The 14,116-nt window shown below is 39.0% G+C and overlaps 1 protein-coding gene across 1 annotated transcript in view; it reads left to right on the top strand.

The window, feature by feature from the left end:
- hsd17b12a (hydroxysteroid (17-beta) dehydrogenase 12a) overlaps positions 1-14,116 on the top strand; it is a 174,572-nt gene that overhangs the window by 142,261 nt on the left and 18,195 nt on the right. The window contains exons 7-8 of the mRNA XM_078549566.1: positions 7,804-7,838; positions 11,960-12,041. Coding sequence (XP_078405692.1) covers positions 7,804-7,838; positions 11,960-12,041 — 117 coding nt within the window. The remainder of the gene's footprint in view (positions 1-7,803; positions 7,839-11,959; positions 12,042-14,116) is intronic.

Below are 14,116 nucleotides of genomic sequence, written 5' to 3'. Positions count from 1 at the left end.
GTTTCTAAAGATGGGAGCACAAGTAAATAAGGCTAAGAAAAGGCAAAGAAGATTGGGCTACAGTTGGAGTAATATATATATATATAGTCTTGGGCACCACATTATAGGGCGAATAGATTCATTAGCTGCCACTGGGGATGAGTTGATTTAAAAAGGGAGGTAGAGAAAAAACAGGGAATTATAGACCAGTCAGCCTGACGTCGGTAGTGGGGAAAATTCTAGAGTCCATTATAAAAGATTTAATAGCTGAGCACTTGGAAAACAGTGGCAGAATCGGACAGAGACAGCATGGATTTACAAAAGGGAAATCATGCTTGACAAATCTACTGGAATTTTTCGAGGATGTAACTAGTAGAGTTGATGAGGGGGAGCCAGTGGATGTGGTTTATTTGGACTTTCAGAAGGCTTTTGACAAAGTCCCACATAAGAGATTGGCGTGTAAAATTAAAGCATATGGGATTGGGGGTAGTGTATTGAGATGGATAGAAAACTGGTTGGCAGACAGGAAACAAAGAGTAGGAATAAACGGGTCTTTTTCCAAATGGCAGGCAGTGACTGGTGGGGTACCGCAGGGATCAGTGCTGGGACCCCAGTTATTCACAATATATATTAATGATTTAGATGAGAGAACTAAATGTAATATCTCCAAATTTGCAGATGAGACAAAGCTGGGTGGGAGGGTGAGCTGTGAGGAGGATGCAGAGATGCTTCAGTGTGATTTGGACAAGCTGAGTGAGTGGGCAAATGCATGGCAGATGCAGTATAATGTGGATAAATGTGAGGTTATCCACCTGGTAGCAAAAACAGGAAGGCAGATTATTATCTGAATGGCTATAAATTGAGAGAGGGGAATATGCAATGAGACCTGGGTGTCCTCGTACACCAGCCGCTGAAGGTAAGCATGCAGGTACACCAGGTGGTAAAGAAGGCAAATGGTATGTTGGCCTTCATAGCGAGAGGATTCGAATACAAGAGTAGGGATGCCTTGCTGCAATTATACAGGGCCTTGGTGAGACCACACATGGAATATTGTGTGGAGTTTTGGTCTCCTTATCTGAGGAAGGATGTTCTTGCTATGAGGGAGTGCAGTGAAGGTTTATCAGACTGATTCCTGGGATGGCGGGACTGGCATGAGGAGAGATTGAGTCAGTTAGGATTATATTCGCTGGAGTTCAGAAGAATGAGGCGGGGGGGGGGAACTCATAGAAACCTATAAAATTCTAGCAGGACTAGACAGGGTAGATGCAGGAGGATGTTCCCGATGGTGGGGGAGTCCAGATACAGGGGTCACAGTCTGAGGATACGGGGTAGACCATTTCGGACTGAGATGAGGAGAAATTTCTTCACCCAGAGATTGGTGAGCCTGTGGAATTCGCTACCACAGAAAGTAGTTGAAGCCAAAACATTGTATGTTTTCAAGAAGGAGTTAGATATAGCTGTTGGGGCGAAAGGGATCAAAGGATATGGGGAGAAAGCGGGAGCAGGCTATTGAGTTGGATGATTAGCTATGATCATAATGAATGGTGGAGCAGGCTCGAAGGGTCGAATGGCCTACTCCTCCTATTTTCTCTGTGTGTTTCTATGTATGAGTGGTGGTAACATCCTTCAAAACTGGTTCTTGGAGTGTGGACAGCATGTGTGCCATCACATTTATTGCCCATTCCTGGTTGTCTTGAAAGGTGGTGGACCATTTTTTGCTTTGTAGCAATTTTTGATTGATTTATTAGCCCTTTCAGAGGACGCATATAGGTAACCATGTTGTGTAGGACTGGAGTCATGTCGGTCCGGTTGCAAAAGAGCGACATGTTTCCTTCCTTAAACCATTTTGTTTTCTATACCAATCCAATAGCTTGCTTGTTTTCCTGATCCAAGCGAACATATTTCCAGATCTATTGAATTTACACTTTACTGGGGTGGGATTTGATTTCATGACATTAGGGTTGCCGGTGATGAACCAAGTTGGGGCCTTTTGTTCATTGGAGCTGAGGAAATTCAAAGTAATACAAGTTCTCAATTTATAAGAGCCTATGATACAGGAGTAGGCCATTCGGCTCTTTTAGTCCGCTCAGCCACTCAGTAAAATCATGGTGGATCTTCTATCTCAACTCCACCTTCCCGCACTATTCCCATAACCCTGTATATCCCGTATACCTAAAAAATATCAATGACTGGGCACTCGTCGCTCTTTAAGGTAGAGAATTCAAAGAATTTACACCCCTTTAAGTGAAGAAATTTCTCCTCATCCTGGTCCCAAATGGCCAGCCCTTTATTCTGCAACTGTGACTCTCTGTTCGAGATGCTTCATTCCAGTGAACAATTGCCCACCATTTACCCTGTCAAGCCATTTAAGAATGTTATGTTTCAATTAGATCACCCCTCATTATTTTAAATTGTAGGGAATATAAGCCTATTCTACTCAATGTTTCCTTAATAGGATAATCTTCTCAACCCAAGAACCAAACTAGAGAACATTCATTGCAACCCCTCTTAAGGCTAGTATATCCTTCCTTTAGGCAAAGAGACCAAAACTGTACACTGTACTCCAGGTGTGGTCTCACCCAGGCCCTGCATAATGGTACTAAGACTTACTTACTCTTGGACGCCAATCCCTTCCATGATAAAGGCTGACATTCCATTTACCATCCTAATTTCTTGCTGCACATGTTTTCAGTGATTCATAGGACACCAGTTCCCTCTGAAGAGCAATATTTCCCAGTCTGTCACTCGAGTCTACTTAGATTGGATACAACGGAAACTCCTTTATAAGGTGTATAGCACTGTTTGGGTTATGCAAAATTTTTTGCAATCTGATCTTTGGGCTAGAAAGCATGTTTGGGGGAGAATCCTGGAAATATATTGGCATCAAGACTTCATAGAGGAATTATTTCGTTTCCATTTGTGGGATCTTGCAATGTGCAAAACGGTTGTCACTTTCCTACATTACAAAAGTGACCACACGTCAGTGCTTCATTAACTGTAAAGCATTTTCAGACATCCTGAGGCTGTGAAATGTGCTACATAAGTTCTTTTCCCTTCCATCTATTTAATAAAAGCAATGCAAAGACTTTGCAAATTTATTTTTGGCCCATGACTTTAAGCCTTAGCAGTAGAATAAAACATTGCCAAATACATGGTGTAATGCACACCTCCCAAAATAGTGCATCATCTGACTTCTCATGAGTAATATTACAGAAAATCCACAAATATTTAAAAATTCTGCATTGTATATCCAAAAAATCTTTAATGGCTTTATGAAGATTATGTGCATTGCAATACCCAATAGCAGTAACTGTAAGTACAATAATGTAACAGCATTCAAGAAGCTCTGCGATTAAAAAGATTTAACTAGACCACTTCAGATTAGTTCTCTTAAAGATTTATTTAAATTGGAGTTTCCAATTTTATGTCATACACCCACTGATGGGTCACATTGTTGGAGTACAGTCTTAAAATTACTGTCTTATAATTTATATTAGTCACAGGTTGAATTATCACACCTGAAGCTAGGGTTTAATATTAGATTTGCATTTCAGACTCTATAGAGATATTTGTAATTGTATGCATGTAAGATATTTGAAAAAGGCACTGCCTTAGTGAATATCTTAATTCTGCATCATCTGCACACTGGTGTGTAGTCTATCTTGGTAGACTGTTGGGGAACCTCATGTCAAGCATGCAAATGAAAATACCATGTTTCACCATGTGGTACCACTTGTTCCCCCTTGCATGGAAAATGTAACATGCAAGCTGATTTCCCAGTAGAGTCCAAGCAAGGATCTGTATGCAACCAATAAATTTACCAAGGATCTAATCATACTGGGATGCCACCAGGTCCATTCAACCGAGTGTGTCCATTAAAGATCAATGCAGCTCCAGTCCTTAAAATTGATTAGGGAAATTTCCAAAGTCAATTGGTGATTTTGATCAAGGCCAAAATGCAAGCTTCTCTTCTGCAGCAGGAAGTAGTGTTTCAGGCCCAGGTTGCTGCAATGTGATTTGTAGGTTTTTTTGATGTGTTGCTTCACACCTATCACTGCATTTAAAATGACTCCCATGGGAGGTACAATACTTGTTTAGCCGACATTGTCACTGAACACCTAAAGTAGCTCTGGCATCATTTGTCTTGCCCTCTACCCTATCCCATCACATTTCTACCCTCCTTCAGTTCTGAAGAAGTTATATTCGACCAAAATGTTAACTCTGTTTCTCTTTCCACAGATACTGCCAGACCTGCTGAGTATTTCCGGCACTTTGTTTTTGTTTCAGATTGCCAGCATCTGCAATATTTTGCTTTTATTACCTAAAGCAGTTCATTCACTCAGAAATCCTTGATATTTCTGACACACGTAAGAATACAAATGAAAATCTTCATTGCAACTACTTTGACAGGGACAGAATAACTGTTGGAACTGCATAAATCTGCAAAACATGCGTGCTGTTTCAGTTAGCTGTGGAAAATGTGATTTTTTTTTTGTACTTTATGCAGTGACAAAGCTTTGCTCAGCCATAGCCTTTTGGTGGCACAGCCAAAACACAAGAGCATTAGACCTTGGAGTAACCCTCCTTCCTATTTTCAATTACTAGACATTCCAAGGTGCTTCTGTCAGGATTCCACCTGTAATAAAAACAGAAAATGCTGGAAAAACTCAGCAGGCCTGACAGCATCTGTGGAGCGAGAAACAGAGTTAACATTTCGAGTCTATATAACCGTTCTTCAGAGCTCTGAAGAAGGGTCATACAGACTGGAAATGTTAACTCTTTTTCTCTCCACAGATGCTGTCAGACCTGCTGAGTTTTTCCAGCATTTTCTGTTTTTATTTCAGATTTCCAGCATCCACATATTTTGCTTCCACCTGTAAATCAGGATCACCTTGAACCTAGCATGAATATTTCACCAGATATTCTCCTATCTCTGGGAGCTCAGGTAGATGACTGCTACTAAAATTTGCACCCTTATGGGAAACCAGAAGTACAGACACAAGGGCCCTAAAGAGGATTCCCCTCTCATAAGCATCTCTTAGATTCCATTGTCTAATTAGATCGGACTACCTGCAAAACACCAAAAATATTTGAAGGGGAAAAATTAGCATGGCTGTTGGAGCAGACAGGTTGTGCGAGTACTTGGTTAGCTCTTTCAAAGAGCTGGCATAGGCCCGTTGGGCCAAATGGACTCTCTGTTCTGTATTGTTCTATGATGCTGGCGTCACAGACAGAATGCATGTGTTTCTTCTACTTCCCATGATCAGTATGTTTGTTTTTAAGAGGAATGTGTTTTCTTAGCCTCAGAATGTGGATCCCAAATTAAATACATTTCTGTAGTAGCTTTTGAGAGTTTAAAAACAAAGGAGGTTATTATTCTTACTCATCTCACTCCTTTCACATACATAAAGATTAGGTATAGATGAAATAGATATGGATGATACTATTACAGCTTATAATTATTTCAGTCTCTTTTGTGGCAAGCCTGTAGTTTCATGGATAAAATTAATGCTTTAAAGTTGAAGTGAAGTTCTTGTAAAACAAAGGATTCTCAGCAGGCTACAAGGTTTCTTGTAGTCTAATTTCTAGGAGGTTGGTTCTCAGGTGAACTTGAAGTTGGAACAGGTTGGGGGAGTCCTCTCTTTTAGGATTTCTCACTTCCAAGGTAATGCTGTTTATTACCTTGGCTACTTGAATGACTTCAGCTAGTTTGAGACTTTATGTTGGAATTCTCTGACTGCAAACAGCTTCTTGCTGGTTTGAAAAACCAATTGCAAAATAGTGTTCTCATCATGTGACTTCCACAAGTTCAAAGTCCCTTTTCCAAACAAAGGGTGGTGTGTATGTTGATTCCTATTATCCTGTGTTGTTGTTTGGGATGAATTCAGTCTAATTTGGATGAAAGAAGCCATCATATTACAATGGAAGGTTGATAGGATCCATTCACATCCGTCTTATGCAGATTGAATTTTGATGCCCCCTCTTGTCCAGGGGGGAACAGATCAGCTGGAATTCTCTAGTTCTTTTGTGTTGATCTATCCTTAAACGAAGGGATATGTGAATTCCCGAGATGGATGTGAATGTTCATATTTAATTAGGTATTCACTTGAGACTTAGGACTGTCTGAAGCTTAAAATGTCAAAGGTCACATGATTTGAAGCAGCCATTTTAATAGTCTGTGTGTGTCCAGTCTTAAAAGTATTGACTGAAAGCTTACAATATACTAGGACATGATAGTAGTATTGTCAACCTAAATAGACAAACTATTGGCACTAAGGGCATAGAGTACACTCTGATTAAGAAAGCTGGTTTCTATTCTGGTTATTTTGCACTGTGCAAGAAGTTGTGGTGATTGCACATGTACCATACCCTAGAATGCTAACCAGATTGCTTAAAACAGGACATGTCCGAGATAGACATGCTACAACCGATGATCAACCAGTATGCCCATGGATCTGCTTGGTTGTGAAGGACCGACAAGATCATACTTCCGTATTGCCACTGGAAGTTTCTCAGGATCATTTTCAGGGGTATTGTTTTCACTTTGAGGTGTTCTATGACCTTTCCTCACCTCTTATTCTCAAAGACCAAACTGGTCAAACGCATCCCATGCAGCATCTTGTATATCTTTACATGGACTATTGGCCTAACTCAGTCCATGTTGAAAGTTTATAGCACATCTGTGTGGCAGATACATTGTCCCGCTGTAATTCAGTCAAATGCAAGCCGAGTAGGAGCTAATATTCTTAGGCACATAATTTCAAACAGCCCAGCAGAATGTGTTCTTTCTCTGGTCTAGCTTACAGTACACTGGGATCTGACATGCCCTTAACAGGAAAAGTTATCATTCATTCTCATTGGCAGTTTAAGGATTTTGGGTCCGAAGGCATAAGTTATCTTTGATTCCTGGGGCTGCCACTACTTCAGCTCTCTGCTGTGCCACTGCTCTCTCTGCAGAGTCTTCCTTTCCCAGTGAGTTGACTGAACCTCAGCTCTAGGCCTCTTCATAGAAGAGGATAAAATATAAAAGGGGAATCGTCACAACAGCTACATTCATAATTGATGATTGTATGGGTTGTCTATTGGCAGGAGAAGTGGACAATAAACTACCCCAATTTGGGTCATCAGTCATTTGGAAAGAAGGTGGTAAGGCTAGCTCTGGAACATTTCTGATCGTACAAATCATGGCATGCCCTTGGTGGATATTTGGGTATCCTTTTCAGAAATGTCTGCAGCTTGCTTATTTATCAAATGTAAATCCCCGAAGCCAAGCGATATCCTCCTCGTTTGCTGAGTTTAAGGTGATTAGTCCGCTGCTTAGTCTGTAGAGCGGGTCACCGCTTGATAATGTGCAGCACTGTCTGTGTTTCCACAAGTGTATATGGGGTTTGTACTGAGGCTCCAGCAGTATAGGTTGGCTGCCCAGGGGCCCTGGCCTGTCCTGAACCTGTTCAGCCTATTCAGCTATAGCTACTCCACCTGATGCCAGTGGATTGAGTTTGCATTTATATGTTCATGTGCTGTAAAGCAACTGTACCAGTCTGTTTGTGACTCTTAAATTGTGGTGGAGAATTGTTTATGCTACAAATACAAGATTCATTTGTAACATGTATATGCAATCAGTATTTTAAATAGGATTGTATAGAATATTCTAAAAGAAAATATTTTATTTCAGCAGACTCATGTGAAGACCAGTCATGTTTTGCTTTTACTTCTTTTGATAAGTTGTAAATAACAGCATCAAAATTTTAGTGCCGAACACAATTCTCAGATGAGATTTGCAGATATTCTCTTCTGTTATTTCACTTTATTTTTCTCCTACAGATGACTAGGATGGTATTGCCTGCCATGGTGGAGCGGTGAGTCACTCAACTCATTATTATTTATAAGGGAGAATCCTTCCTTCAAGAATTCATTTAGAATGACTAATGAACCTTGTCTCTCTGTTTAAATGATTGAGTAACAATATATGTATCATAGCAGAGAATGATTCATAGGCTCAAGGAAGTCTTCCCTTTTGATATCGTGGCTATTTCTTTCTGTAGGTGAACACACACACACACACACACACAAAAATTCAGAGTCATCAGTCTAGCACAACCTAGTTTTCTTTGTAAGTTTTGATATTTTAGAGGTTGTCATTTCGGTATTTCCCTGGGATATCCTCACCAGCCATAAGCACCAGTGAAGTAAGTAAATGCAGGACTCTTATTCATTGGTCACTTAAAAATGAAGTCTTGGCTAACTGCATGAGCAGTGCAAAGCAGCTGAACTCCAGAGAATCCACACAAAAAACCTCCAGATTTATTCCACATCGGAGAGAACCACAAAACTCATTGGATTGCATGTTACATTATTCAATTATAAATGCCTGTTATAAGTGGAATTAGCTTAAATATTTCACTGTTTTACATTGTGTCCGAGTGCAGCACTTGTATTTAAGATATGTAATTTAAACAACTTAAAACTTTTCCATATTTTACATCTGTACTTCCCATAATGTAATTGAAAAGCTGTCTGTCTTTCGTCAGCCTGAGACAATATGTGGGGGTCAAACATAAAAGGGTAAAAATTGGTCATGGGCTATTTTCAAGTCCATAACTGATGCTGAACCCGCTTACCAACTGGGAGACCCAAACTCACCCGTAAATGAGCATCAGAATCATTTGAATAATTTGGGGCCTGACATACCTTCTGGGCAATTTTTGCATTTTCAGCATTCAAATTTGGGTTGCCTACCTCTGTCAGTGGCCTTCTGATAAGTCCCAGGATGATAAGAATGCTAAGGACAAAGGGAGACAATCATAACTGGCAACAACCGGAGGTGCTGTGGAACTAGGGACTCTGTGTCAAGCTTTTTAACAACATTTCTTTTTTGCTTGCCCTTTTCGTGGATTCCTAGGCCACTCCTCACAAGGAAAACCTGCCTACTCTGCTTAGGGAAGCACAAGTTCATAGAGTTCATAAGTTCATAAATGTGGATTGTTAATCCATGCAAAGCAGTCCAGTGTTACAGTTGTCAAAAGCTGTACACTTGTTGGAGGCCAGTGTCATTACTGCTGTGCAACAGTTCTATCTGTTCAGGAAACTGTTGTTGGAAACTTTCATAACGTTTTAGAAAGCCATTGCTGATGTAAACCATTAATGTAGCAACTCTACCACTACTAGTGAATAAGGTTCATAAGAGTGCCTTTTATAGTTCTCCTGATGACACATGTTGCATGTAAGTTAATTGTTAAAATGTAAGTTAATTTGTCCAGTAGTGCTATACACCACATAGTAGCCCAATTAAAAATATTAAATTTGAGAGAAAAAAGAGCCTGTAGTAAAATGACCAGTAAATCCCGACAAATCTAACACTGCATGAACAATTATAAATGTGAAGTCTAGCCTGATGACCATTGGGGTTTGTGTGCTATGATTACCATACTTCCATACTTCTTCTCTTTAAATGGTGCTCTTGCTAACTAAGCAAATGGCTTGGAAGAATTTGTCTTCAGCAAAGAAGAAGTAATTAAAATGTGTCATTTTAGCCTTGTTTTAATTTTGCTGCTTGTACTATCAATCAATCCCCACCCCACCATTTATGCGATCAATACTTTTAAAACAAAAACTTCTAACTATTTTTGAGGTACAAGACCTATTTTAAAATGCCTTATGTTGAGCTATAAAGCGAAAGAAGACGACTTTGACATAACCCTACTTACCTGAATTCCTGTTAAGATTTTACTGAGCTTATGTAAAATCTTACCAAAGTACAAATTTTGAGGACAGAATCTTAATATTTTCTTCGGAATTAAATGATATGCCTACTATTCTCACCCAGTTCAAATTGGTTGGATGGATTTGGTTTTCTGAAAAGTTTTACATATTATTTGTAGCTTTTGAATTTTAATTATTGTATCAACTTATCTGATTGAGGGTAGAGGAGAAAAAGAAATAACACATTTCGGGCGTGTGATGTCTGAAATAGATTAACTGCTGTCAGTAATGCATCAGTCTCACCAAGCCTAGAAATGATCCAGAACAATGAAATTGCAGCTTTTAACTAGTGCTTTGCATTGTGCATTGATTGGTGCATAGGTACAAATGCTAAGTGCATTCCATTCCATAGGCTGCTGAGTACAGAAAGTGCTGTTAAATCTGCGCAATCACCTTTCCAGACACTTGGATCATTGATCGATGAAGCAACCACCAGCTTCTATCCACTGGTGTCTGGACTCATGATCATTTACCAACATAAGCACATAATGCATTTGAGATTCTCCTTCAAATGCTTGGTCGTGAGTAAGACCTTGTTTGTCTTTATTTATATCTGAGCTCATTAGAACTCTTAACTGAGGTGTTTGTAGAAAGTAAATACTTTTTTATGAACACATGGGAGTACTATCATTTCCTTACACCTGCGTTATAGGATCTTGTGTTGATGAAACTAAAGTAATTAACAGACATTAAATGATGCTCATCACTATTTAACATCAGTAGGAAATGAGCTCTTGATCCTATGTAAGAAATAATTCTATCCCAATTCAAGTATACCGATTGTCCGATTTAAAAGCAAGGATCAGAAGAGTTAATCTAACGGACTCTGAAGTGATATTTGAGGTCCTGGTGAGGAGACTGGTCATTTCTGACACTAGCATAAACCCACATGATCCATATGGAAGGAAGAAAGCTGTGAACCTATCAGCATGTTCTTTGTCAGGTACACTGACTGAAGAGAATGGCATTAGTTTGTAAATACTTTCGCACTGTGAATGGTACAAAGGCAAAAGATGGACTTGTATCAAACAGGGTCAGGACAGCTACTAGATAATCTACAGGAGTTGAAAGAATGTAATGAAATTGTTAATTTTTGGCTTTGAGAGAGGAGTGAGTGATTGAGGTGGAAATAGACATATGCACCAGTAGAATGTCATTGATTAAGCCTCTCATACTGCCATTCCTTTTCTTTTCACCACTTTGAATTCTCAGTGCAGTCTTAAATCTGTAATAGAAGGTCAACGTAGCTTTACATAAATCTGTGTTCCTTTTAAAACTAAGTTCTTATCATTTGTAACCTAGAAAATAGCATTTTAGTTAAGGCCACAAACTCCAATCGGTCAAACAAGCATAATGCAAACATCTTCAAAACCTAAGCACTTCTTGAACAACAAGAATATCTTGCCAAAGCCTGTTCACTTCCAACACTCAAACATGGGCACAGAACTATACGTCTTCACCATTGTCTAGATCTTCATAAACTACAAACGAGCATGCAGATTGTGCTCTGTTTCAGCATTAGACAAGGTAGAATCAGCGCCAGATTATTTGGTGGTTCTAGACAAAGCATGAACTGTGTTGGTAAGTATCTATCCTGAAATTGTTTTCTGATCATGTATCATAATCTTCTTTTACTTGAGCAGAAATCGATTTCTTCTAGTGTAAATCTGCATTAATTTCACCTGAAAATTTTACGTAAATCTTTACTCCACGAGGTTATGGTCCATTTGTGCAAGAGACAGTTGGATAAATATCTATATATTTATTGCTTTTTGAATAGCAGTGCCTTGCCCTCTTTTTTTCATTAGCTCTGATCTCTAAAGTCAGGTCGCATCTGGGCAGTGATGATTCACTCATCACAAATTCAAAATGGTGTGAGGTGGCTTGTTGAAGGGAGTCACACATCAGCTTTCATGCATTGAGATTATCACGGCTACCTTTCCATCGCTACACACTGAAAACAACTTTGCCGTCATCATGAAGGTAGCTGTAAAGCTATATCCCCGCAAAAAACCTTTACAATATACACATGAAATGATAAATCATTTTTTTAAGAGGAACTCTTTCAGAGCTTCCAGTATTGCAACTTTAGGGTGAGACTTTCTTCAAATCCCAATATCCAGAATGATATATTTATAAGGTTAGTTGAGACGTTAAGTATAAAAATCTTGCTCATTTATTTGAAACATTAATTGTGGTTTGCATATTTTTTTAATAGGTCGAAAGGCATCATCCTGAATGTGTCATCTGCTAGTGCGTTGTATCCTGTACCCTTACTGACTCTCTACTCTGCCACCAAGGTAAGACTTGGCTTATTCTTGCAATGTTCTTTTTCTGTGTTTTGAGTTAGTGCACTTGATGTAAAACACTAATCTAAATTAACTTACATCTGTAACTTCTAATGTTATTTTATGTTTTGTTTCTTTACACTTACTCTATAGTTAGAATTTGTTCTTTGCCTAACAAGATGAAAAAGTATAAATAGGATATTGCTCTTAAGTCTCAGCAACATACCTACTTAAAGAGCTACTTGTGTTTTTCCTGCTGGCTGGTTGCAAGCGGGATTTGAATTTGAATTTCAGAAGTATAAATGCAGAAGGAAGCAAACATGTATGCATAAAATGCTCAAAACTGTATTACATGAGGTTAAATTATATTATTCAATTTGGTAACCTCATTTTGGAGATGTTAGTCTTAAGCGATTAGTTTATGCAGTCTCAATCCTATTGCTGGCGGGCACACTTTACAGATCCAGCTGTAATTTGGCATGAATTGCAAACTTGACCAAGTTCATCTGCTTGATGAGATGGAAATATTCATAGTTTTGCAGTGGGGTTAAAGCTTAAAACACATTAAGACGAAGTAGTTGGAGCTACACTGCATCTGGACAATGTAGGTAAAAATTGGGAGTACTTAATGCTGACACCTGGCACCAAAAATTGAACATGTAGAAAAACTGATTTTTTTTTTCATTGTTTCACTGGTGCACTTTGCTATTGTGGTGTTGACAGAAGTAAATGTTGATGGGAGTCCAGCAAAATTATACATTCTGCCATAATCATGCTACATATTTCTGTTGGTGACATTATTTTGTTGGCAGAAACCCAGTCACACTGCACCTCAGTGTAAGAAGATCAGGCTTTTTTTTTAGATCTGTCAGATTTATATTTGCTCACAAGTCAAGTTCTCTTCATTTGAACCAAGATACATTTGCTGAAGCTCTGCCAAATGACACTATAATTTGAGACTTTTGGCCTGTCTCCACTTTTCAGTCTCAATGCTACATTTCGTAGCCTAAAAAGCAGATACAGTTTGATATTTTTGATGGCTTGCCTGAGCTCTCACTGTTAAGTGTGTCAAACTCGATATTGTGAAATAAGTGCAAACCCAGTAATATTTGTTTAGCTATGAACGCAAATAACAAAGCATGGAGATGTATTGTGATATCCCAAACAAAAAGTTCCTGGCAGGGAAGCCTGCCTTGTGGAAAATAGTCAAATGAGTCATCCTTGGCGTGCACACAGCTCCTTACAGAATAGATTTCATAAGCAGTCAATTGCCTGTTCACCGGGTATGGTTTGGAAGTCGGGGGCGCGAGAAGACAATTGAACATAAGATGGTACAACAGCTGGTTATCGCTAGCGTTAGCCGGGGTCTAGATTGCCATCTGCCCATCTGTTTGGGAAACTCTTGGAGAATGAGAAAAAATGACTAGCTTGCCAGAAGTATTAATTTTCAACAATTTCTAGTTGCAGTTGGTCAGGTCTTGTCCAAGGTTTTTGTCTTGTACTCATCAGGACAAACTATCACACCATTTTATACTACAGAAGAGTGCTGATTGGTTATCAGATCAACTCGGATTGGCCGAGGCGTTGGCAACATGCCTCTCTTTTCAGCAATGTGATTTAATTCTATTTACTGGTCAGAAAAGTGGAATGTTGAGGTTATAGACATTAGTTATTTCTGCATAAACAAGTTGAAATGGAGCATTTCCTTGTCTGATGAGTGTTATGACCGAAGCAGTTGGTAAAGCGGAATTATTTAAAAATCCCAGAGGGAAACTTTAAACAACTGTCATAACCTATAATTTTAAGTGTTTTGTTTGAGATGCAACTCAATTCAGGAATCAGACCCCCATTCTCAAGGTTTACAATAAACTAAATGAAACATTTTATTAATTTACACAGGTTAAAATATACGTACACATGGCTACAAATTACTACTACCATAACTTCCAACAAATTACCAAACTAATCTCCATTAAGGCAACAGCAACCCATAGACTTAACCAGACACCAGGCAAAGCAATTTCACCTTACGAATTCAAAATGAGGTTCTTTCACTTTCATTCCTGTGGAGAGAGTTGGAGGCTTAC

This window comes from Cetorhinus maximus, chromosome 9, assembly GCF_964194155.1.
Source record: "Cetorhinus maximus chromosome 9, sCetMax3.hap1.1, whole genome shotgun sequence".
In the NCBI taxonomy this organism is placed as follows: domain Eukaryota; kingdom Metazoa; phylum Chordata; class Chondrichthyes; order Lamniformes; family Cetorhinidae; genus Cetorhinus; species Cetorhinus maximus.
Note: the sequence above shows the minus strand (reverse complement) of the source record. Positions and strands in the feature narration are given on the sequence as shown.